This window comes from Dermacentor andersoni, chromosome 4, assembly GCF_023375885.2.
Source record: "Dermacentor andersoni chromosome 4, qqDerAnde1_hic_scaffold, whole genome shotgun sequence".
Lineage (NCBI taxonomy): Eukaryota > Metazoa > Arthropoda > Arachnida > Ixodida > Ixodidae > Dermacentor > Dermacentor andersoni.
The window spans coordinates 114420732-114447759 of NC_092817.1; the positions used below are offsets into that span (position 1 = coordinate 114420732).

At 45.5% G+C, this 27028-nt stretch overlaps 1 protein-coding gene across 12 annotated transcripts in view; it reads left to right on the top strand.

The window, feature by feature from the left end:
- LOC126537500 (cleavage and polyadenylation specificity factor subunit 6-like) overlaps positions 1-23511 on the top strand; it is a 62867-nt gene extending 39356 nt beyond the window's left edge. For 8 of the 12 annotated variants that reach the window (XM_055074299.2, XM_055074298.2, XM_055074302.2 and 5 more), the window contains 6 exons: positions 2037-2072; positions 7580-7639; positions 9807-9934; positions 10312-10459; positions 19773-19985; positions 23328-23511. In XM_055074299.2, the coding sequence (XP_054930274.1) occupies positions 2037-2072; positions 7580-7639; positions 9807-9934; positions 10312-10459; positions 19773-19962 (562 nt within the window). In that variant the 3' untranslated portion in view covers positions 19963-19985; positions 23328-23511. The remainder of the gene's footprint in view (positions 1-2036; positions 2073-7579; positions 7640-9806; positions 9935-10311; positions 10460-19772; positions 19986-23327) is intronic. The other 4 variants (XM_055074306.2, XM_055074307.2, XM_050184529.3 and 1 more) reach the window with 3 other exon arrangements.
- The last annotated feature ends 3517 nt before the right edge of the window (positions 23512-27028 follow it).

Consider the following 27028-nt stretch of genomic DNA (forward strand, 5'->3'; position numbering starts at 1 on the left):
AAAGCTTCGCTTTTGGTAATGGGGATATTTTGGAAAATTGGAGCACTTATCTGCCACTTCAGGTTGTCTTAATATTTGCCTTCGGTGTCTCTTTGGGGCCTGCAGTTGCGTCCCAAGTTTGGCAGGCACTGTGCAGTATCTTAGTACTTGCCCCTTTGTGCTGTAGGCAAGCACATTAGAGCACTGTTATGTAGCTGTTGATCCTTGTGGGCTGATAGGTTTCTGTAAATCAAGCATATTGCTGCGTTTAATTTCTGTAAGGTGGTGGAAATGCATTTGATGCATGCTACAGTCGAACCTTGATATATCGAACAGCGCAGTGATCACGAAATAGTTCGATATAGCCAGAATTCGATATATAAAATCACGTAAAAAACGAGTCAAAAACTACTGAAATCAATCAATTAACCAAAGGTGCGATCGGGGATCGTTGTTCGGAGCACGTGTTTGGTTGCCCCGCGGGCAATTGTCCTAGGTCGCGCTGACTTCGTCAGCTGTGCGAAGTCGGCGCGCGTTGCAACCGAGAACACGCTCCGGACAACGATCTCCAGTCGCGCCCCAATTGTGGCGCAGTAAATACTCACTTGATGCTTCACACAAATTAGTTATTTGGTTGAAAGTACTGCACCAGTATAGCCCGCTTCTTATTGGCAGCCGTGTGCTTAAACATGGATTCCTCAACACAGTCTAAACAATCCACAAGTGATAGGCCGGTGCCCTCTATTGCATCACAGTAGTGGCGTAGAAGGGCCAAAGCAGCTACAGCCCTAGTTGACGTTGGGAGCGGGGCAACATCAGCACTTGCAGGACCAACAGCGGGGCAGTTTGGGCAAGTTGGTGTGTCATGACTTTTTTTAGGCTTATAGCGCAGCTGAGAATGAGCAAGAAAGGAAGGTGGAAGGGGTACTTTGTTCTTTCCTATTCATTGCCCCTTCCACTTTCCTTTTTTGCTCGTTCTGAGCTGCGCTACAAGCCTAAAAAAACGTCATGCAGGATCAACTTCGGCAGTGTCTTCGTTTGGCCGCTGCTTCTGCTGCGATATCCACGTCCGTCAATCGAAGCATTTTGAAACATTGTTAATAGCAAAGTATTAAGTGGTGTCTATGAATGAGCCCAGTGAGCGTGCGTTGTCGCGCGTCTTTGTGGATGCAAACCGCCAGTCCTCGCGAGGCGCGGCAGGCGCAGAGCACAGTACCGAGGAGGTGTCAGTGCGGCAAATGCATTGCGTCAATGACATTGTCGAACATTGTTGAACTAGCTAAGTCACCGCGTATGTACGCCGCTATGTTCAAGTGGCGCCCTCGGTGGGATCGATGTGTGCAGCGATAGTGTGCAGCAGCTGGGAACGCCCATTGCGCCACCGCTATCTTCAAGGATGTTGTGGGAAAGCTCACTGCCTGTCAATAGAGTGCGCGTGGTCTGGCGTGGTGGAGTTCGATATATCCATTTTACGTCAGACCCCATATGAAATAAAAAATTTAAAATGCATGCAATTTTCCCAGTGATATAGAAAGTGTTCTATGTACGCAATAATTCGATATATCCGTGTTTGATATATCGAGGTATGACTGTACTAGTCTTTCGTGGATTGCAAGACCATTTCTACTGCTTCAGTTAGGTCTGCTAATTTATAACAAGGTACCTCTGTATAAAATGGTTACAGTACTGATGGTGTTGATAGTGACATTTTGTGAATGAAAAGGGCATTTGCAAGCTATGCACTAGTGCATATATAAACAGAGGAAAAGCTTTTTTGTACTTTGAAATCATCGCCTAGCTTAGTTCAGCCCATACTCCTAATGTTAGGTACAAGTGCATTGTGTTGCAGAACAAATTCTGATTATTACAAAAAAAAAAAGACTAAGGCAGGTAGTTTGCTGTTGTGGTTTTGTTTCAACACATTTGTCTTGCATGGTATGACGCTGTTGAGTGCATGTCTGGCTCTGTAGTACTATTTCGGTGTATTATATGAGAACCCTTTCTTTCTGTGATTGTTTACGTCCTCAATTCTTTTTATTTCGATTCTTCCATAACAGGAGTATGTTGCCTGCATCATCATCTATGCCCTCAAGGTACTCAAATTTATGGACTCATAAACATTCTGGAGTGGGGTTGCAGCAATTAAATTGACTTGTTCTGCGCATCTGGGGGTTACTGTAGTGCCCCCCTAAAAAAACTGGATGCCTGTATTTCTGTGATGCATGAAGTGGCTCCAGGCCCTGCAGTCTGGTACTTTAGGTAATGTGGCAACTCCAGAAGAAATGCTGAAGAGGGCCTGCTTATTGTAAACCACCAGCCCACAAGCCATGCTGTGGTGGTGAAGTAATCTGCTATAGCTGTGTTGTTTTAGGCCTCTATCTTAGTACAGTTAAACCTCAATATAACAAAGTAGGTAAAATCGGCAATTTGCTTTGTTGTATCAAAATTTCGTTGTATTGAAATTCGACATTTTATGCAAATAAGTGCTGTTGCTGATCGATTTTTCTTGCATAGAAAGGGGCCGCAGAATTTTCGGAATCGGGCAATCGAAGAAAGCAAGTTTCAGTGAGAAAACAATTCATTTTGATAGATTTGGGAGTCGACTATGAGAGATACGGTTCCATGCCGCGTCAACGATATCTTCACATAGGCGGTACAAATTAAGCAAAGATGGACACACACTTTCGCGTGCAATCCGCCCCCGTAGCTGATAGCTTAGCCGGCAGCGGGAAGCGAATGCTTCGTCTGCCTCTCGCTCTACTGGGTGAGACTGCGCAACCTTCGATACTAAACACACGGTAGGACAGCTTACATGATGCCATGCGGTCTCGGCACGCCCACTCTTTGCACGTGCGGTAGATTACCTCTACAGCAGGGTGCGCGGCTGCATATGCGCTCAGCAGCGCTTACAGCCACATGCAGCCACAGCCAAGACGCGGCTCTCTTGTCGCACTGTGGGCAATTAGAGAGGTGCACTCGTAAGCAGTCGCCTGTAATTTAATCATTTGACCGTCTGCGTCCGCGGCAGTTTCCATTTATTGTCCCGGCATTCCTTTGCTGCTGAAGGGAAATTTCGTTATATTGGAATTGCATACAAATACACTTCTGTTCTCATTACATGGTGTTCTATGGACAAGAGGCTGTGAAAAGTTGAATGCTTCGTTATATCGAGAATTTCATTATATTGAAGTTCGTTATATCGAGGTTTAATTGTATTCAGTGTGTGCTGGCAGTTAGCACTGGTAGTGCTACGCAGGCAGGTGGTATCACTGGTAGTGTTACGTTTATTTCTCGACGTTCAAATTTATTTGAACAGTGTTTCTCCTCGAAGCATGCCGCTGCAAGTGTGCTTTTCATATTACCCTTTAAAGAGCAGCCGTGTTGGTTGTGATTTGTTCATTTGTGTCATGCCTCCGGGCTGCTGCAGTAATCTTTCAATTGTGATGTTCAGCAGAGTGCTGCGGCCTTGCTGCGCAAATGAAACCTTGTAGCTCTCTGCTGTCACGGCACTGTGAGAGCTTTTATTGAATGTTCTTTGTTGCCTTTGTATTGACCAGCACTGCTTTCTCTGGTGCATTTTTAAATTTATTGGTTGAGCCGCCCTGTCATTTGCGTTAATGTGACCACGGAGTTCACAGTATTTTAACATTGGCACTTTTGTTCTGTAGTTCCCGAAAGTCTTGAGGTGAACTAATTTCTTGGTATCGCATGCAGAATGACCCTCCTTAATCTACAAATACATAAGTAGGCCTTATCAGGCACTGTAAAAAAAAAAAAAAAAACTTTGGTGCCTTAAGGTTCCTATATCAACAAGGCTGGCATAATCAGCATTCTAAAAGCGTGATATAGAGGTGAACCCATTTATAACGCACTCTGTAGTTCCCTGAAAAGTGATTGTTGTATCGGTAGTTTGTTATATGTGGACTTGCCCTTCAAAACACAGAAAATTTAACGATGCTGAAGTTGGTAGCAGCAGTTACGATTCGATGCCACTTGGGTCCAAAAATTGTATTTTTAGTACCTCGTGTTTTGTTGCCAACACGAACTTATGTAGCTGAAAGTTTCCCTTAAAAACGTCATATATAGAATGAAATGCAGCAGCGTAGCAGTTTCAAAACGGCGCCCGGCCACTTCTGACCACCTGCCATTTCAAAACTACATGTGCAGCCACCACCATTTTTTTCTTGGAGAGCTTGTTATATATTTCACTGTCAGTGGGACAGGAGGGGATTCTTAATACGATAGGGAAGTATTTCAGTTGGCTGGAAGTGGAAACTGCTGTGGCATGCCAATATCTTGCGAAGGTCTTGCCGTTACGGCTGCAGCGTCAGCCACTTTTGCACCGAGAGGCACAAAGTTACTTTTTGTATAATTTCGGTCGAAAAAGTACGGAGTTCAAAAGGTAGAATTCTTTCGCTACATTTATGGCTAACAACGTAAACAAAACGTCGGAACTGCAAACTCCTGATAACGGAGTAGTAAGGTCCACTGGCTATAAATAGGAGTGCCGCTATTTTGACCTCCCAAGATTGCACGCGGTGCCGCACAGAGACCTTGGCGGGAACTAAAGCGCTGTCTTCGTGTCCTCTGTGATAACACTGCTGCATGCTATCCCGGAGGCCGCGGCCGCCGTTCTGCCTCGCCCTGAAGTATGCTGGAGACACCTTGAAAGTATGGTTGAATGAGTTGAAAACAAGTAACGTTCCTCACGGCTTCTGAAATTCACACGTAGCGCTCACTCATCTCGGCAGTCGTACCTTCGTCGCTGGAGCAGGGAGCACACTGTCGTGCGCCCAGTTCAGTCGCATTTTCGTGCTTCAGAACTTTGCATGTGCCTTCCTTTTACTGCACCCAATTTTGAAGTATCCAGTGTAACATTATGGCACTGTTAAAAAGGTTCATTATATGTGCGCACAGTTTCAATAAGCAGGATCTGAAAATCATATATACAAGGGCAATCCCAAAAGTAAGGTCTCCAATATTTTTAGATACACAAGCAACATTTTATTTAGAAAATAGTTACATTATTTTAAAGGTTGAAGAGTGCTTTATTTTTCTACATAATCACCATTTCGGTCTAGATACTTTTGTAGATGCTGCGGCAGTTTTACAATGCCCATGTCATACCAGCTCGCTGCCATGTCCTTCAGTAAGTGTTGAACTTCATCTTTCACTTTGTCGTCAGACCACAACCGCCGTCCAGACAAATGTTCCTTCAACTTGAACAGGTGGTAATTGCTCCGTGCCAAGGGTGGGTGATAACGTTTCAACCAAAGTTTTGCAGGAGATCAACAGTTTGACGGATGGTATGTGGGCGGGCATTGTCATGGAGAATGCTTACACCCTTGCTCAACATTACATCCTCTTCTCCAATTCTGAATTGCCCTGCTGAGTTTTTTCGGTGTTTGACAGTACCTGTCAGCCTTTATTGTTGCCCCAGCTGGCAGAAAGCCGACCAACAGTACCCCCCCTTCCAGTCGCAAAATACAGTTGCCATTACTTTACCGGCAAACTGTGTTTGAATTTTCGCAGCTTGGGCGAAGAAGGATTCCGTCACTCGCACGACTGTTGCTTTGTCTCAGGTGTGAAGTAATGTGACAATCGAGTCCAAGAAGTTGTCCTTTTCGCCTGAATATCGGTGGTGAAATTCACTGGAAGAATAAACTCATTGCCGTTTGTAGTCTTCTGTGAGCATACGCGGTACTCATTGTGCCTACACCTTCCGATGTTGCAGCTTTTCTGCTTAAGTCCTGTAGATGGTGCTTCAGGAAACCTCAGAAACCAAAATGCAGAGAGCATCCAGAGTGATCCTCCGATCTTCACACGATTTTCGCAACCTTCGCGACTGTCTCATCGGGAATTGACAGCCTACCGCTCTTATCTTTGTTGTGAATTTCAGTATGACCAGCTGTAAACTCTGCACCTCTTGCTTAACATTCTTGGCATCCATTCACGACTATCCATGCACTTGTGTCAATTGGTGATGACTTTCTACCACAGTTGATTGCCTTTTGCATTGAAAAATCGAATAACTGCACGAACTTTGCACTTGGTGCTTGCGTTCAACGGCAGCTCCATTTTCAATGGCTGCCAAGCCAAGACTGAGCATCCGAGCGAAGCACGCGCATGTTTTTTGGGGAGTGGAAGAAACGCCACCCACAACAGTGTGGCCAACCACCATATTAACAGTTTATCTACGTCCCCAAAAAATTGGGGACCTCCTTATGGGGAGTGCCCTTGCACATGCAGTCAAATGTGGTCGTCGTAACGGATAAATGGTTATAAATGGGGTCGACTACAGTACCTATCAAGCTTGCCCCAATATGCTTTACTAGTGCCTTTCAAGTTAGTGCCAGTTAAATTCGTTGTGCCAATAAGCTGGTACCAGCTTCATCAAAGGTGCGCGCACGTTGCTGAAAGAGAGGTGCAAACAATGCTGCTTGCCACTTGCATGTGATACACTTGCATGTAAAACAGCCATTGCTTTTTTTGCCGGCCACATCTTTGCCGTATCTGGCGTTGCGGAGCTTCAAGAGCAGGGCATGAATTTCAGTGCAATTGCACATGGCACCCGAAAGTAAAGTTAAGCTTTCTGTTTTTGTTTTTCTTTAGAAGCTACAGCTGGAATGGGTAAGTCCGGAGCCTGATTATACAATACAGGCTCCGAGATTGTAGGCCTTAATATGAGCAGCAGGAAAGTCGGTCGAGGCGGGGTGCGTTAAACGAGGAATGGCAATAAAAAGTATGATAGTATGTTGATGCATTTTCCTGTATACCAGTTCGAGTTGCAAGCTGTTTTTTAAACACGCTCAAATGACTGGACAGTTTGTTGGTAGTACGAACTGTGCGGTTCAAAGTGTCTATGTGCAACAACTTGCATGTTATGAGCAAGAAAGTAATGTTCCTAACAAAGGCGTATTGCACTGAAGCCTTGGTCAAATAAGGAGATTGACTGTACCCATCTAAGCTCTAAAAATTTAAGGAAATAAATTGTAATACGGTAAGTGGCCTGCTGACTTTGTTGGGTGATATCAACAGTGTTAGCAAGATAAATGGTGCTACTAAGTGCTCATGAGGGTGTCACTTTTTTTGTCTTAGCCTATTATAGGTTTATTGAAGTATTCCCCTACCCCATTCCAGTTTACTTTCGTTAAGACCATGTAATATCAACAACAGAATACTTGAAACTGTCTCCAAGACAGCTGTGAGAATCTGGAAATCGCAAAGTAAATGCTGCGCCTCACAGGCAACAATGCAGGCTTACATGACAGATATGCTGCAGCAAAGAATAAGTACTTTTTACTAGGCTTAAAATATTGCGCTCCGCATCCATAGCTACATGTACCCAAAAGGTGAAAGAAAAATACTTCGCGACACTCGATTCAGTTAGAAAATTTATTGGCCCCATCTCAGGATTTAATATTTCTGGAAGGGAAGGCAAGGTAACGCTCATTTGGCATTGAAGCTTCTAGAAAATCAAATAAAAAGTGCGATATTTAACGTTTTCTGATATCCAGGGAAGTTTCTGAAGTTTGTTTCCCATTGTGTTCACAAAAGTGGGGTTGGGGGGTTGTGACGTCCCTGGGTCACGCTCTTTCAGGCACACTAGAGAGCAGCATGACAGACGTGACATGAAGAAGCAAGTCTTTTCGGCCAACAAGTATATATGCTACAACTGCTTTTTCCTGTGTGCTTACTAACCTGGCTTTTGGTTGGCTGGCCTTGTCACTACTAACAGCATGCTTGCAGCATATGTACGGGCTTGCACCCTCGCTAACTAGCCAGAAGATGAAGGAATTAATTGTTCTATACTTGTCGTGGTTTGATGCATGCATTGAAGCACACTAGGGTGAACTTTTGGCTGCTGAGTCTGCCAACAGCACTGACTTACTACTGGTGTCTCACAGCAGGAAGTCCCATGCATCAAAATAAAAGATGTTTTTAGTGTCTCGTCACGGCTGCATAGCTACCAAGTGTCCCAAATTTCTCGTAAAGTTTATGAATTCAAGCTCATTCTATGTTTGTACGAATGTTGCATCAAGTTTTACAGAAATTAAACTCTGTTCAGATTGCTTGCTTCAAACAAGTCTTCTCAAATTTCAGAAGCAGGCTAAAGTGGCTGCAACAGAGACGCTGAAAAAGTCACTACGATATTAAAACAGTGTTGTTAGTTGGCACTTTTTGAAGTTTGCTACTTTTTGTGTGCTGTGTTTAAAGGTAAATCATTGATGAAGTCTGATTATCCAGCCAAAGGTCTGTGCTCGGGGCGGTTTTCTTAAAAATCCATGCTACTCGCCCTTCCAGTGCTGTGTTTTCAGGATGTTAGCAAATTTTAATGTTCACGGGTTGGCAGTTCTGCAGCTGCATGGCAAGGAAAGACAGAACAGTGCAGCAGCAGCTTATAAATCATTTAATGAACCTGGTAATTTTGTTAAATTAAATTGACAGGTGGAGTTCAGCAGATCAATTTGTGTGGCATGCATATGGTCAACACTGTTCCATATATTTAAGAGAGGCTGTGGCTTTAAATTCATTAATTTTAATCTTGGTTCTTGATGAGCCTTTTCGGTTTCGTCTTTAACAGAAAATGAAATGCAAGCTTCAATGAATTGGATTCATATGTCGTAATAATGTGCTTCACATTGAGTGGTTTCTACTTGGCCCTATAGATGAGGTAACACAAGAAGAGTTAAGTGTAGTTTGGTGGCTTGAATCTGAATGAACTAAGCAAAGTAAAGTGTTAAGGGACTGTTCTAAAGATATATTTCGTTTACCATTGTTCTTATCTATAATGCCAAGAGCGATCTCAACCGTAATAGCAGGACAGCGTCCAGGCCAATCTCAAGGGCAAGTATGCATTCTATACATGTAAAGTAAATCATTAGAAAACGTGGCCTTTGCCAGGCCTAGGAACAATGCAGTTCTGAGAAATTGGTCCTCATATGTCTTCATGGCAAAGCTGCGTTTAATTGCTGTTTGCATTCTGCAAGCACTGCTAAAGTGGAGTCTTACGCCGAAGTTAGGTCTTTTAAGGGATGTTTTCTTTGCGTGTAGCTGCATGCTTGCCTGATGTGTGTGGGGTCACATGGAAGGTGAACTGCAACGAAATTTCTCTTTAGCTAAATTGTTAACAGATCAGTAGCCTGTTAACATGTTAACAGATCAGTAGCCCACTGTGCGCTGACGTGCGTCCTGCAGGACTCCTATTAAAGTTTTTCCAATCCAATCCAATCAGTAGCTTCTATACTACTGAAGCAGCTTCAGTCTTCGCAAAGCTGCAGGTCTGGTAATTGTGTAATTTTTTTGTCAACATCACTGCAGTCCAGCAAAATCAGTTGTCTGCGATGCAGTCTTTTTTAGCACATGCAACTGATGGTTAGCTGCTATCATTCGAGTCCCAGCACATCGCCTCCGAGATTTTTCAGCATGCCATGGGCAGCTGCAGGTGCTGCTTAATATTGGAGCTCATGCTGAGACGTCGTTGCATGTGTAACATCTGGCAAGTGCTAATGGTGGAGTCTTTTGCTGTTTCAGTATCAAAAATGTCCATTTTTGTGAGCATATTGTGATCCATCCACTCGAGTTTCAAATATAAAATTTCTACCTGAAACTAAGCATTTTGTAGCATCCAAAATTTCGTTGCTGCTGGCTTCTGAGGCTGTATTGTGTGTCAAAGGTTAGGAAAGCATGGCTCAACCGAAACACTGCATCGTCAGTAGCAGCTGCATTAAGCCATCAGTTCTTTGTGTGTTTGCCTGTCAGGCCAAGCCGCATACAAACTGTGCACTCATGGGGCAGCCTGTCATTTGCTGTGCTTTCTTTTTTTGGTCCAACATGTGTAGGCAAGACCCGCTGAATCCTCCCATCAATGAGTCCGAGTTTGAAGAGATCATGTCCAGGAACAGGACAGTGTCAAGCAGTGCCATTGCCCGTGCTGTGGCAGACGCCAGCACAGGCAAGTGATTTTCCGCCTTTTGGCCATCCTTGAAGTGCCGAATGTCTGTTTTGAGTGGGGAAGTTGGGAACACACTAGCAGATTGTCAAGTATTGTTGCGATGGCTCTTTGTTAAAGCCTCTCTTTCCTCATAGCTGAGAGGTCCCATTATTTGAATCTCTTCTGGTGCTTGGACAGCTGTATATGTACCTTGATTGTCGAAATCATTGCTGCTCCAAGCCTTTGATATCCATTAGGTTGCACAAATTTTGTTCACTGTTATGTTGCAGCAAAATGCATTGGCCACAAGTTGTCAAATTAACATACAGGTTATAATCATTTGTGCAATACTCGTCAGAAACCAAATAGTTTACAATACTGGTCATGCCTTGTTGCAGGTGAATTTGCCAGTGCCATTGAGACTCTGGTGACTGCCATTTCGCTCATCAAGCAGTCAAAGGTGGCCAACGATGACCGCTGCAAGATTCTGATAAGCTCTCTGCAGGACACCCTGCATGGCATCGAATCAAAATCCTACAGCACCAGGTGAGGAAGGGCTGCATTCAACTCGGCAGGCTAGGGCTGTCAGTGTCAGTGTGCATTTTTCCAGGTAATTGCTCTTTGTAGCAAAAATTATCTTTTTTACTAGGCATGTGCAAATACTGAATAGAATAGAATTTCAAATCCATTAAAGAAAAGACTAATAGGGAATTGAATAGCAGAAAACTTCTCATAAAATTTAATGCTTACAAATTCTGGGCCAGAAATACAGGGCTGCACATTCCCGGGAGGCTCGTAGCATTGCATAACAATAATTTCGGAAGCTATTAGTAACGTAGATATCTAGCAAATCAAAATACAGTCAAACCTCATTAATACATAATTGGCCGGGATCGACGTTTAGGTATGCACTAAACGATGTACAGATTAATCGCCAATGCCAGTTTAGAAGCTACTTACCGGCCGGAAAATAACTGTCACAATGCTCTCAAACGCACACACTCAGGCAGGCTTTATTCATGGTTAGGCAGCGAAAAATCTACAATCTTCACTTGCCACTGTGGGGGCCTTGCCACGATACCTTCGAATTGGGTAAGACCACGAGCGAGTTTGTCCACGAGGCCCCGCTTCTCTGCAAAAGGTCGCATGACGCTCAAAGTGTGCGCCACATCAGATAATGAAGGGCCATCATCCACTTTCACATCGTTGTTGTTGTTATCACTTTTGCTGAAGATTGGCAAGGTGCAATGGTGGCAACAGTGCTGCTATCCAAGAATTCCGCAAATATAACAATGTGGACGTCTTGATACTGTAGTTATTCAAATCTAGGCCGATAGTCTTTTTCAAATAATCATATTCCAAACTGTAGGGTCGGCTTAGATTCGAGGGTTTTAAAAAAAATGCGCCAGTTTTTCATTGAAAGTGCTAAATATGGTGCATAGCTAGCGCCATCTAGAAAAGTCAGCACCGCAGCCACTACTAGCCGTGCCAGTAGCCAACCATACACAAGCGAGGTCGTCATTTTGACGTGTGTCGTGTCGGCCGTATCGGTGTGCTGCGTGGTGTTACCGCGATGGCACCAAGCAGGAGATGCCACTGCAGTGCCTCTTTCAAGCGAAAAGTTGATAGCCGCAGAGGCATCGTCGAACCTTCAAGCCGGGCAGGTCTTCGGCATCGACGAGAAAAACGTCAGTCGTTGGAGGGGACGACAGCAGCTTTTTGCTTGCACCGCAACAAGGATGACATTTAGCAGACCAAAGAAAGGCCGTCACCACGAAGTGGAGACAGTTTTGGCCGACTTTGTTTGGACACAGAAAGCAGCTGCCTTTCCAGTGACAACAGAAGTGCTCCAAGCGAAAGCTAGGGAACTTTCGAGGGAGCGAGGCCTAACGCCAAAGGATTTCAAAGCCAGCCGGAACTGGCTTCAGAAATTCATGAAGCGCTTCAGCTTCAGCCTCCAATCTTGCACTTCAATCACCCAGAAATTTGCCAAGCGATTTCAAAGGAAAGGTGATAGCTTTGCATCGCTACGTGCTGCGAAAGAGAGAAGCGGCAGATTACAACCTTGAGCAAATCGGCAATGCTAACCAGACGGCTGTGTATTTTGATATGCCAGTGGCGCACACCGTGAATGAAAAGGGTTCCAAGGAGGATAAGGTGTGCTCTGGGGGCTACGAGAAGCAGCGCGCAACTGCGATGCTGTGCTGCACAGCTGATGGACATAAACTCCCTCCTTATATGATATTTAAAGGGAAGACACTGCCTTCTTGAGAAAGTTTTCCAAGAAATGTCATTGTGCGGGCAATAAGAACGGGTGGCTGACGGGTGCGATGGTGGAAGAGTGGGTTAAGGTTGTGTGGCGACGGCGTCCAGGAGCCCTTTTGACAAAGAACTCGCTCCTTGTCGTTGACTCTGACCGTGGTCACTTGACCGACAATGTGAAGGCTGCGCTCGCCCAAGTGAACACGGACCTCGCTGTCATACCGGGTGGCATGATGGGCCAGTTGCAGCCACTTGATACAAAGTTTTAGTTTAAGGGACGCAAGGCGTTGGGGCCCCTAGCGCTTGGGTACGTTTGCATACGCAAGCAGAAACACGCTATAGGTTAGCGGCCCCAAACGCAAGCCATAGTGAGGTCGCATGCACTCGCAGCGCCATCAATGTCTGATCTTTGCTGCGTTATCATTTTTTAAAACATAAAATCAAGCATATGAAGTTAAGCACATAAAATTATTCTTATTAAAAGCAGTTAATAGGGAGGTTTAGCGTGTCCGGTATTCGGGCAAATGCAGGCGGAGCAGGTTGGGGCGTTGGGGCGGAGCCGTAAACAGGAGCGGCCTGCATGGTGCAGCCACCTGGTGGCGCAAAGCTCAGACGAAAACAGATAATATTGCAGTAACCATGTGCATTTTACTCTGCTGCAGGCGTAAATGTTTGGCAGCAACACGATTATGCCAGTGCCAAAAATTTACACCAGCAGCTAAGTAGAATATACTTGGTTACAGCAATATTTGCTGCTTTTGTCCGTTTGAGTTTTGCACCACCAGGTGGATGCACCATGCAGGCCACTGCCGTTTACTCCCCGCTCCAACGCCCCAACTGCGTTTATCCGAATACAGGACACACTAAACCTCTCAAATATATATAAAAACGACGTCTGTCGACACTTGATGAAAAAGTTATAAGATTATCCACCCGCTAGCTGCTCTTACGTTCTCGCACACCGCGAGAGTCACGTGGGTAACGTGACTGCTTAGGGGCAGCGATGTTTTCGGCCGCCCCAACAACCCAAGGACGCAAGTGGATGTAGCGGTCTGCGCATGCGCAGTACCGTCGCCCCTAGTTCTTGCATACGCAAGCCGCTTGCGTTCCCTACACTAAATCTCTCTGATGTCTGCATCAACAAACCTTTCAAGAATCGTCTGCAGAAATATTACACGGACTGGTTGGCTGACGAAGACCACATGCTAACGGCAGCGGGCTGCATCAAACGTGCATCGCTTGGGTAGCTGCAGCGTGGGACGACATCCCAGGTGCTTTGATCATGCGCGCCTTTAAAAAGTTCAGCACATCTAATGCGCTTGACGGTACCGAAGATAGTGTACTGTTTGAACGTGACAGTGACAAGGAACACAGCGATGAATCTAGCAGCAACGATGACGTTGAATGAGCTGTTCACGTTCAGATTCAGTAAATGCTGTTTGCATTTTGTGAACGCTGTCCTCGCTTTTTTTGTTGGCTTCGGACTTTAGGGGGTTGGCTTAGAATCGGTGTCGGCCTAGATTCAAGTAAATACGGTAACATCAACACGCTGTAGCAGAGACAGTTAGACACCACGACAACGGTACAACCGCAAACATACTGGCGGAATGACAAAAAAAAATTCATGCAGGAAGTTCTCAGGGAGTTCTCTAAGTATGTGTAATCGTTGTGCCACTTGCTCATCTCCACACAGCCCAGTGTCATTATCAATGTTATGAAACTTGATCAGGCCAGTACAAACGACAGCGCTGCGGCGACACGAACTGGTGCGGACGGCAGTGCAAGGTGCATTGATGACGCAAGCTAAGTACTTCATGTGGCGGCGCCCGGTGTGCTGATGATGTTCTGATCATTATAAGCCGTTATCGCTCTAGCGCCTTATCCATCCGCGTCGAACCAGTATGAACCGTGATCAAATGCACGCCGGTGGTGCCTGCGTTATGGCATGACCGTGCAGACCGTATGTTGAAAATGATCTGCGATGTGGACAGAGAGTGCTGGCTACTAATACCTGTCCACCCTGCATTTCCGCCGCTGCGCGCTAAAGACAGACGTGTGGGCCCACATGTTGAAAGCAATTGCGAAAGGGGGCAGGTTGTGGCTTGTGCCGAGAGCTTCGCGAGCGCTGTGTTCTCGCCACCTTCTTAGCATTGAAGCGACAGGCAACTTGAAGGTACAATCGCTCGCCACTGTGGGCTTTATCTTGAAAGCGGTCGTCAAGGACGGATGGAGGGACATTTTTCTCGTTGGGCAAGCATAGAATGCCTACGCATTTAAAACAAAAATGTGCTTCTGTGTAGTTACAAATTTAGTTGAATTGGATTGGGTTCGGCAGCTTCTTCGTGCCACAGGAAGCCAATCTCGAAGGCCGTGCTTTTGTGCGCTGCAATGGGAAACAGCTCTATCAACAGGAAATGCATCATGGTGCCCATGTTTTAACGTCACTATCACTGGCGGCTGTTGTCTGGGTGTAGCAACTCGAGAATCGAACATCTACGCACATTAGATTTTGCCGATTTTGTGTCTGTGCGTGTAGAAAAAGAAAGAAAATAGTATGCACTAACCATTTGGTGGGCACTGAGCGACTACTGCTTAAGGGGGGACACCCCACTTAAATTTTCATTTTTTATTTGTAGCCACAATTTGATAAAACTTCCATCACTTATGTATTTTGACATGCTGATTTCAAATATTCAGTTGGTATTCCCATGCAACAAGTACTTTTCAAAATATAAGCAATTCATGTTTTTTTGTATGGACTAATTTGGAGGCAAGTTCTCTCTACAATGCTGGCTGTTAATGAAGGAGACTGGCACATCAAAATAATGTTGAATGATCAGAGGTTGCAGTGCTACAAGAATGAATGTTCTAAACTGATTTATGCCGAAGTTACAGCATGTCAAACTTTTGTAAGCAGAAGGCATTAGTGTAACCCTGAAGAAATTATTACTTTTTCAAAATTTCTGTAATGATATTTGTTCACATTTTAGGCCTACTGCACTCCCATTTTGTCCACCTTTCTGACGAAAAAAGAATTATTGCAATAAGATGAGTAGAACCAGAGATATCGTCACTCCAAAACTACACTACCATCAAAAATGTAGTTTTGAGAAAACGAGAAAAAACATTTCAGGACATGTTCATGGTGATTACGGCAAATGCTTGAATACTAAATTGATCAAGGATGATACAGGGGTCCAACCAGGCAAGAATGAAACTTTCGCTTCTTCAAGGGGGGACACTAATTCAAATAATGTTCATGATGTTTTCCATCAATATTCATGAAACTTTCCATTCTTGTTAAGACCTTTGTGCTGATTTCAAATATGTAATTATTTTTCCAATAGGCAATTTAGTTCTGAAGATAAATGAAATTCATTGTTCATAATTTGCAGAAATAGGGGGAAAATGCGCTACGAAATTCGTATTGGCACGTGCCTGGGTACTAGAAAACATAAGGAACATAATGGTAGGAATACTATTTTGATATATTAAATACTAGTAATTCTATAGCAATTCAATCTTTACTGTTCGAATTGTGGCTACCCTACTGTCTGATCTAAAGCAGAAATGAAAATTTTTAAAGCAGAAATTCCAAAATCTGACCCTACATCGTGTACAAGTGAAAAGTCGGTGTTTTGAGAAAACGAGAAAAAAAGGAATACATTCACTTTTAATCAAAAGTACAGAAATAATTTTGCATTATTTTGCAGTGAAAGTGGCTAAAAGCCACCAGGAATGTAGTCGCTCTGACCACGGCCACCCAAATGCGGCAAAAACATCGTTTAGCGCCGTCCGCCGATTCCCGGTGGCTTGCATCGCGCGCGCGGCAAGGTTGCTCACGCGGGTCGAGCTCCATGCCGACGCGATATCGCCGCAACACGCGCACGTGATAACGATCTTTATGGCGAGGCCAGATTACCGTTCGCTTTTGCCTACTGCGACGCTGCCGCCGCACACCTTGCACTTGACGACATCAGTCCGTTCACGGAGTCCTACTGAGGAAAGCGAAGCCTGCCTCGGCGTCGACTGGCGCGGCTGCAACGCCGTCGGCGCGAGTGAGCAAATCCAATACCCGCGTTGTTGCTGGCGTTGACGCAAGAACTCGAAGTTTTTTTGAGCATTCATCTCCCTCTGCAACAAATCCGCACGTTGCAACATTGCAGTGTCACGCCGAACGCAGCCGCTGTCCGTAACGATTTCACTCATTTGTGAGCTGGCTAGGCCTACTTCGGCATCATTTGCGGTTGGCGGCGAGCTACTCTCGATGCTTTTAGAAGGAATGGAGCGCTTTTGAAAGTTATAAGCTGATCGCTTCTTCTTTCTGCCGAACTTGTGCCTCGTGACGAACTTTCCCGGTGGATCGGACATCCTTGGGCATGTGCCAACAAACCTACGAGATGCGCAGTCGCGTCGCCTGCGGAGTGGAGCAGACGATGGGAACCTCGCGCAGCCAACCACAGCACGCGTTTTTGGTCACGTGCGCTAGTCAACGAATCGTATCGCGCGTTCGAGCTTTTTTGCTCCCCGGATTTCAACGTCACTGGCGTACCGACGGAGTCACTTTTGGCGGGAAATTAAAGAAGGAAGGCTCCTCTTTCGAACAAGACCAAGATGGCTGCGATCGCGCGCGTAGAAAATGAGCTACGCGCCGCGATAAAAAGGGCTGTTTTTGCGCGGAATTCAGCTCACAGTGATGTTACAAATTGATATTGCGGACGAAATACTCTTCCCTGAGATTCGAAACTTGGTGAATTAAAGGAATATTAGCTGTAGATATCGAAAATTTCGTTTTCATAAAATCGATTTTTTCGCGATTTTTTCGCCGCAAAGAGCCGTGTCCCCCCTTAAGCGGTCAGCCAATACATGGGGTTCAATGGGTCTGGGTGGGGAAATCTTCGCGACTACCTTTAAACCGTAATTACATATGAAGCGAGTACATATTGTCAATTCGGCTTCGATGAACTTCGGTTTCTCGGACACGTCATCAGTGCTGAAGGTGTTCAGCCAGATCCCGAAAAGACAGCAGCTGTTGCGAGGTTCTCGACACCCACAGACAAAAAGGGAGTGCGACTTCTTTTGGGTTTATGCGCATACTACTGAAGATTTCTGGAAAACTTTTCAAAGATTGCTGAGCCCCTTAATACTAACAAGAGAAGATCAACATTTCATGTGGGAAAACCAACTACAAGACGCCTTTGACGAGTTAAGGAAACGCCTGCAAGCTTCTCTAGTCCTTGCCCATTTTGGTGAGACAACCGACACTGAAGTTCTTACCGATGCGAGTAACGTCGTCCTCGGTGCCATACTAGTACATTAAAAGAACGGCCAGGAAAAAGTAATAGCTTATGCCAGCCGTAAGCTCTCGAAAGCAGAGGCAAACTACTCGGCAACCGAGAAAGAGCGTCTTGCAGTCATTTGGGCAATACATTCGAACCCGGCTATATCGAACTCGCCAAAAAACGCTTATCAGTTCGACATAGAGCATAATTCGATATAAGCCTGCTAAATAATTGGATGTCATAAAAGCACATACCATTTATAAAATCACTTTATTGATGAAACTAGTTTCGCACGAAATATCCCTGCGTTTTCTTCTGCTTGGCCAATTTCGCTGCGTGCGAGGCACGCACTTTTCCCACTTTGTTTAAGGAGTCGGAGTAGCTGAGGCCGCAACATTCCGCATTCGCGCAGAAGCACCGGACTAGTGCGAGCGCACCAATCACTTCGTAGGATGTGGGCCAAAGACGGTCGTTGCTTTCCTCGTTGTGCCCATTTTCACTTGTGCTCGGCACGATGTCGGCAATGTAGTCTTCGTTTCCGGGCTCTCCCGTGGTCGCGACACCATCATTTGCGCTCACAAACTCGTCCACCGTTGATTCGTCAACAGCTTCCGGAAATTCTGACAGCTCGCTCCAAACTTCGGCAACAACGGCAACGGCTTCGTCGCATTAATCAAAGTTTACAGTCATCACCAAGCACGCGGAAGTCGGTACGGCTGAAGCTAGTTTGGATGAACCACTCGCACACGGCCGGGCGTACGCGTCGGGCGCCACGGGCACTACGATCACCGGGTCGCGAGTTAGACTGCTTTAGCCCTAATTTCCCCCTTCAAGATCGTGCCGAGATTGCACCTCGGTATCTTGTACGTTGCGGGAACATCCGACTTGTCACCGCATTCGACCCGATTTATGATTTCGAGCTTCACGACGAAAGGCGAATTCTGCCGCTTCATCACGGCAACACTGCGGGAGAAGGCGCACACAATGAATCAGATAAGCTGCGAGACAACTCGCACTTTCGCCATCTTGCACGACGAGGCCAGAAGAGCCTCTGATTGGCTGTCTGAGCAAGCACTGCGGGCGGGCCAGGATCATTTTTTGTAGGGGGGTGTCGGCGGCTCCGAGGTAGCGCGGTCACGTAGGGAGAGCGGTTGGATGGAGCCGCGCCGCCGGTTTTTCCCGTCACCGTGAGGGAAAGCCAACTTCCGGGGGCACTTTCCGTCCGCCGCTTGAGGTTCGATATATCGGGAGTCGCTACTAGTTTTGTTCGATGTAAGCGTAATTTTTGCTATATATACTCATTGTAACTATACCGTGTCCAGGAATTGTTCGATATATGGAATAATTCGATGTAAACGGGTTCGATATAGTCGGGTTCGACTGTATGTAAATTTCGGCCCTACCTTTATGGTAAACCATTCAGCGCAGTCAGTGATCACCATTCGCTTTGTTGGCTGGCGAATCTCAAGGATCCATCTGGACGACTAGTAAGATGGAGCCTTGGGCTTCAAGAGTATGATATTACTGTCATATGCCGATCCGGGAGGAAACACAGTGATGCCGACTGCTTGTCACGCGCACCAGTCAAGACAACTGTGTCAGAAGAAAAGGATTTCCCGTTCCTTGGCATTGTTGATGCGTCACAAATCGCTCAACAACGAGATGACCCGGAATTGCTTCCACTTATACAGCGCCTGGAGGGACTTGACGTTCAACTCCTGCGTATTTTCCCTAGAGGGCTAGCCTCGTTCTGTCTGCAAGGAAATGTCCTCTACAAGAGAAACTTTGAGAAAAACGTAATGGATCGATTAAGATTGAGTAACAGTTAATGAAGGACGTTAAGTGCAAATTTCTATTCTCTAAAGGTAAACTTTGCTGATTTCGTCTTTTTATATTGTCGAAATACGAGGCATGCTACACTTTTCTCGCTAAATAAAATTGGGTGCACATTAGATTTCTACTTTGAACACAGAAAGTGGGTGCGAGTTAGAATTGGCCTCAGCAGTTTTTGGGCTTTTCTTTCTTTTTTCTACATCTTGTTAAATTAAGCTTGCTGGATAATCTGATTTCTTCACTTCCGTTAAGGTCGCATCAACAGAAGTTAACTGTATGTGTGGACATGTTGCACAATTTTACTAGTAAACTTCTGTCGATAAGCTTTTGCTGCCGAGAGTGCATGGCACATACCACCTAATCAGCATCATGTGTAGGTGCACCACTTTTATTTATTCTTAACTAAATGAAAATTATTTCATGTTGGGATTTTGCAAACGAATTTCTCATGTGCACCGGTTGCGTGTTTTGCAATTGCGCAGGAGTAAGGACCGTCCGCGCTCCAGGGAGAGGGACCGGTCACGAGAGCGATCGTCACGCCGAGAGAAGTCGAGTAGGCGTGACCGGTCGCGCAGCCGTGAGCGGGACTACAGAGACCGGAGCCGCGAAAGAGACCGCTACCATGAGGACCGCTACCGAGACAAGGAGAGGGAGCACCGCAGTCGCCACTAAGTGGCCCTCTTCAACACCGCATTGTAAGCATTTGCCGTGTTTCTTTTCAATACTTGAAATTCAGTTCAGTAAGTGACTATTTACTTGGGTCTAACTCGCTAAAGCATGACATGGGCACTAGAATAAAAACCAAAACGACCCATAGGTTGCAACCAAATCCCTCCCCCCCCCATATCTTGAAACCTTCTTTCCAACTTCGGAAGCTGTGCCTCGCCATACTGCAGGTGCTCCTGCAAGCACCAGATGCTTGTCATGACAAAATGAGGCTTGGTGCAATGGGAATTGGATGCAATAAATTTGATTTTTTCATGTGAAAACAAATCACCATTTCTTTATTAAACGTACCATGATAACCTGGTAAGGGAACTGTCCAGGACATCGCAATTTCCGGTTATGGTCATAACAAATTTCTGCAAGTTAAATTTGAATAAGTACATTTAGATTGAAAACCACTTTTCTATAGCAAACCTTAGTTTTCAGCAAAAGAAGCATCGTGTGTTAGCTAGAGCTTGGGTAAAATACCAGGCACTGAGCTGACAGCATCAGAAGGAGGCTTTGATGCCAAGCATAAAGGATCAGTTCACCATTCATTCTTAAAGGAAAAAGTAAATGACAAGAGTTCTTTTTTTAAATTTGCTTGATAATACATGCAAACTAAGTTGAGAAATTACTTAGGATGCCTATGCCGTAAAATCTCTAATTCAGATTTCACGGTACAGACAAAAAATGTCCGAATTAGTTGATTGCTGAATTATCGAGGGTATCATGAAAACAATAGACAAAAAGCTTGCTGTGTGAATACGCATTTATTCAGATTGAGCAAATCCTGTTTCTATATTGCGCAATATCGGCGTGGAAGGGTCACTGTCAATCACGTCTTCTCAAGACTGATTGGCTCTCGCAGCGCGATCACGGCTACGCTTTCGTTTGAAACACGTTTTTTCACTGCCGCGCCCACATCCCAATTATGTTTTCGCCAGTGAGCCGGTCGCCTACAGACCTTCTATTCATCGCGGTATAGTCTTCATCTTCGACAGCATTGAATCGAGTCAAAACGAAAACAACTGTTTGCCACAACTGCTGCTGCAACGACTGCAACCACTATCAACGCAATCCTGGACAGTGACCTTGCGGTTCCGAAGGCACGTGGCTGACGCAGGCACCGAGTAACAACGAATCATTTGTTTGCTGCAACTGTGGGCAGAACGGCGAAATTGGATCGGAACGATTGGGGATGGCAACTATGCAGCTTAAAAGGCACACAGTTGACGTGCGCGCGTGGTCAAAACGGTATTGCTCAACGTAATCGACGTGCAAAAAAACGTAGTAGCTACTCACACGATCGTGTATGGCGACTACATAGATATCAAACCTTTCAAACTTTTCCATGCAAATGGGGGGCGGTAGGGTTGTACCTTTAGTAATAGAAATGTGAATAACGCCCGCCATTCGCCATAAAGACGCGTTTACACCCGTAAAAGGTAAATGAGATAAGGTGTATCTTGCAGGTACGCATGTGAGATACCTCTCTTTTACTTGGCGAACAAGGCACCACGTCAAATGGACTCACGCAGAAAAGAAGCGTAAAATAACGATTACTATAGTAGAATACACCTTAAAAAAACAGCAGTTGGCAACCAAGGCACACGGACCGCGCGGGGTTTTGTTACTCTGCCATCCAATCACAGAAGCAAATAAAATCGTTGTCGTGGAGCCTTTTCAAAATGGCGTCGTACTTTATATCTCCGGAGAGTCTGCTTTTTTTTTTTTTTTTGAAGAGCCTTTTCATCAGCAGAAGCAATGAGGTGTGCAACAGACATAGACAAAATGTATGGAGCCTGAGCATTTCACTCTTCAAAAGTCTGCGGTACTGTTCATTTCCCTGCTGAACCTGTTTTACTCATGAAACGTCACTTCCAATTGAAGTGAAACTTGACAGTAAATAGTTGCAGTGAAGCAAGCATTTTATTTCAGTTCAATGAAGAATTAGGCTTACGCCATTGCACTATAATAGACGGGGGAAAACATAAAATTACGTGCTAAGTATTCTTATAGTTACCGCCTTATTTGGGTAACAGGAAAACTTTCAAGTTTGAATTATTTGCAGCCTCCTGAAGGAACAGTGGCTGGCGATTATGAGGACGTCGGCGGGGCTTCACTGCAGACTTAAGTTGCATCCGACTAGTCGCGTTTTTTTAATCAGCTCCGGAAGAATTATACAGAAATATTTATTTGCGTAACAATCACAATTCTTTTGTATCCCTTGTTTACTGGTCTACCAAGTTAAGCGCCCAAACCCACTTATATTGTTATTTGGGAAGTTGCATAACGTTGCATGACCGCCAGTCCCGTACAGCACAGGACGCGGCAGTTTTAAACGCAGTTCACCCACCGCGGAAGGTAAGAAAAAACACCCACATAAGCACAGCACAGAAGTGGCTATGTCAGGCGGCTCGACTGATGCCTGTAGAAGCGTGATTCAATACACACTGAATTATTCTCACCTCTGGCGCTGTTTTCTCTAGTTCCTTTTTAAATAAATAGATGTTGATCCATAAATATCTTAATAAACAATGGTTAAATTCGTTACTTTTCGCTTTTCCTTCCTGTTTGGCTGTTGCCTTGTCTCTCTGCCTTAGTATATCACTTAATTTCTCAACTCCTTGCGACTCCTGTTTCCAGTTACGTTTGCACGAAAAGTGCTGTACAATTAGGGAAAACCAGACTAGGTAACGGCTTACAGTCATATTGCTTATAGGTTTAAGGGTTATTGCATGGTTTTATGATGGACGCTGCGGATCTGCCATCACGTGGCAAACAGTCGCTCGAGGAAATAATGAAGCGAAAGGAAAAGTTAAGCGCAACTGGTGTTTTCTCCCGCCGCAAATTGTTTCACGAGCATACAGACTAGCTGACCATGAACCGAATTCCTTTCCTGGTCCCTGGATCAGTTAAAACAAAGGTTGAAGTAACGAAGCAACAGCGATGCACGTGGCCGTTCAACAGATGGTGACAACTGAACGCTTCTCGAGTTAATCGCGCGGGCAGCGAATCTATGAGAAAGCTGGCCTTCACACCTCAAGAGATGCGAATAACTATCGCCATCCAAAAGGAGTGAAAAAGGCAGCAAAATGTTGACCGCCTATTAGCTGTCAAGTCTCACGTTTGATTTCGCGGAGCTTAAGCAATGTGTCTCAGGAGTGGTGGCACTGCAGGCACGGCGCTGATCACGGAGGGGGGGGGGGGGGGGGGGGGTACGTGTCTGCATTCTGTGCGTAATGGACTTTCTCTGAGGTATGCAAGGGCACTAGGGTGTTCTTATTTATCTGCAGAGAGCGCTTTCACTTTGTTTTCTTTCTTTTCAGGGCGACAACTGACCTGCAGCATCGCCATGTCTGCAGCAGGTCTATTTTTCTATTCCTCAGTAGCCACACCACCATTGAATTGTTTGTCTTGGTTGTACTGTAAAATGTCATTAAACAAGGAAAAAAAAAGAAAAAGGGCCTGTTTGTACTCACAAATAAATATTTCTTTATTACTGTTATTACATATACAGCCTTGAGAACAGTGCAAAATATAACTTAGCATGCCTTAGTCTTGTACCCCTGCTTGACTGGACGCCCGAGTCTAGAAGCAAAAAAGAAAAATAATTATGAAAATAAAGCTCTGAGCGTGGTTTCATCAGCTGTAGAAAGAAAAGAGACTGAGAAAGAAGAGGACAGTGAAATACAGAGGTTTGCAAAAGAAACAGCCAGCATGCAAAGCACAACGCCCACCTAGAAATGCTGCTGGTGACGGCAATGAAGTCGGCACCAACCGATTGCCGGACGACCGATGCACTGAAGATGTGTCTGTTATCGTCCACAATACCAACATTCACTTGGTTACGGTAAGTGCGGTAACACCTCAGACTGATCTGCAAGACAAAGGAGGTCAGTTTCTGGTGTTGAGCTTTTAGTTGGAGTGGGGAAGGGAAGGCCTTGGTCTAGGGAACAGGTTGCATGCTCATTTTTCGTTATACATATGACACATAATTAAAAACAAATGGACTCGCCGTCACAGCCTTGCAAAAGTGAAGCTGTTGAAAACCACCACTGCAACTACTGAGAGGGTTATGCAGCACTTTATTGCTTTAGAATAATGGTAATTGTGACAGCACGCTGCCCCTTATAGCGGTACTGCAACAACATAGAAATCATTTGTTGGGCTGGTTCTTTTACATACGAAAGGCTAGGAACGTCGCCTCCCATGTCGCATGCTGCCATCTCTGTGGCAGGTTGCAGAGCAATAATCTTTATCGCAAAATGTATGCAGGGAGCGCTACGTGCTTCGCATTGCTGTACAATACAATGTAGACCCAGTTTACCGATAAAAAAATAAATAGACCTGACCAGGACACCGTCATGTCCCATGACTAGATGTTAAGCTGGTGCGGGAACTTCAGTTTAAATTTAAAGGAGCAGCACACTTTACGGTCAACGGGACTGGTCCTCTAGGCAGATAGCCGAAGCGTATTTCATGCACTATAGTGGTAACACGTGCGGTAGCAGTACTTGTGTATTTTAGCTGAAAGAGATTGATTTCATTTACGCCTCATGATGTACGCCTGTTCTATTGAAGACATTATGCTACAATGAAGAGGAAGATTGTTTGTGGTATGTTAGCAAATTACCCTCGCCTTATAGCAAAAATAGAAGAAAGAAGCCACTCTTGCCATGAGAACGCCAGCATGGTAAGCCAGTAGAGACGAACAAAAGACTGGCGGTGACGTTGCCTTGAAGCAAAGGTCCTGTACCAGCTCGCAATGTCTCCTCGAACGTAGTTGAACCTTTATATGAAAAATTGCATGCGTTCTATCCTAAAACCCCCAAAAAGCAGCCATGACGGCCAGCCTTGACTATAACCTACAAGAGGTGGTCTCGAGGGTCCGCACTGCCAGCGCCCTTGTAGCGGAGGAGACGGCCATTGCTTTGTGGCCATCACCTCTAGTCCGACCAACGAGTACGTCACAATTATTCTCCCAGGCAGCTTGCCGTAGCTACGCCAGAGGCAGAATATCTTCAATCACCCGCCGACTCCTCAAACAAGCCTCCCAATTCCCGGACGTTGAAATAGTGTGGACTCCAGGACACGAGTCCCTCCGTGGAAATCAGCGTGCGCACGCTGTAGCCCGAGCTCATGCCTCCCGGGCGCCACAAGAGAGGGATACAGCTGCATCCATGGAGCCCGTACCTTTACAATACAACGCCATACTACAACACCACAGATTGAACAGACGATAATACCCACCTCCACACAAAACCCTCTCACGTGAAGACGTAACATGGCGACAACTACAAACCAACACATACCCCCATTTAAGCAGACTACACGCAATACACCCTGCACTATATTCATACAAATGTCTCCTTTGTAATGATTACGCCTCCCTATATCACACCACATGGGCGTGCCCCAACATGAAGGCGGCCCCGCAAATACCCAACCCCACACCCGAGCAGTGGGAAGCCGTGCTGACTAGCTTGGACCCTCGTAACCAGCAGCAACTGGTGTGACGGGCCCGGGAGACAGCAAGAGCCGCAGGAGCCCTGGACTAAGGGCGCTTCCCGCACAAGCAGAAAGACACCTGCTTGACCTTTCTTTTTAATAAATGTTTCACCTCCTCCTCTTCTAAAAGAGTCAACTTTGCAAGCTTCAAGAACTTTTGCTGAACCGCAATGGCTGAAATGCAGAAAAAAAAATGCAGATCCCACGCACTGTGGGAATCGTACGCGAAGCTTTCTGTGCTGGATGCTTTGATTGATGATAATTAGTGTTCATGTTGATGGCCAAAGCTTAATTTCTTCAATGTTTAGGCTAACACGAGAGTGGCGAGTTGTTTAAACGTTACCTTGCATGTATCACTGCTTTTCGTCTGCGTAGTGCACAGAACACAAAGGGAGAGGTGTTTGCTTAAGGCATTGTGTGCCATATTTTATAACCTCTGAGAGGGTTGATCGTTGTCATTTCCTGGCATGGCACATCACATTGTGGCAGAATTATTAAACTTAAATTGGATTATCGGGCTGTACGTTCCAAAACCACACTCGGACAGTGAGGCAAGCCGTAGTGGCAGACTCCGGGTTAATTTTGACACCATGATGTTCTTTAACGCGTCCCAAAATCTTGGTGAACGTGCGTTTTCTATTTAGTCGAAATGCGGCTTCCTAGATTGGGATCAAATCCACGACCTCTAGCGATTTCATAGCCGGCAAGCTAACGCGGCGGGCACAGTAGTGTTGATTTGACGGTTGACCACTTCTGTAGCGCCTCCTGGACCATGTGGTGTGCTTGAATTAAAGCGGCTCTGCTTCTGCATGCCCTGCGTAAGTTGCCCGCTTGACATATTTGCATGGCGTTAATTTTTCAGAAATAGCAACATACTGTACCGTTCCTTGACCTTAAGCTTAACCTGTTTCTGTGCAACCGCTCACCTCTCCCCTCTCTTATATGGGAACTGCGTCTCCTTCTCTACAGTTCTATCTGCGTCCCCTCTGGCCTTGCACGCTAGTAAAAAGGGAAGCGCTGCAGTTTCTGGTATGCTTCTGAGGAAGCTTATGGGTAATTGCAGTTGTCAAGAGGCTAATGTGGCGACGGCCATGGTAGCTCCAGAAGGCACTGTGCGCATTGACGTGGAGGGGTGAAAACGAGTTTCTCCCGTCGCCTTTCCTCTTGCTCGCACCTCGTACATGCTCCGAACCCTCCCGTGACGCGGTGTGCGCGACAGCAGCAGTGGGAAAGTCGAAGGAAGAGGCGACGAAAGCTTCGCTATAAAACAAAAATCCGCGCACACCCAAGCACTTATGAGTTGTGAATGCGCAAGCATTAATAAGACAGCTTTAATTTAACTTCAGCACAATAGCAGGGTTAAGGGAAATGGCGTTACTGTTCCGCAAACGAACTTTGCAGAAAGCGAGTTCTCTGCTTACGCGTGGGACGCTATGCCATTCCGCTTTGAATCTCGCATGCAAAGTGCACCTAAGTGAATCTATCTGTGTGTGCGTAAGGAAAGCGCGAAAGTGGAAGC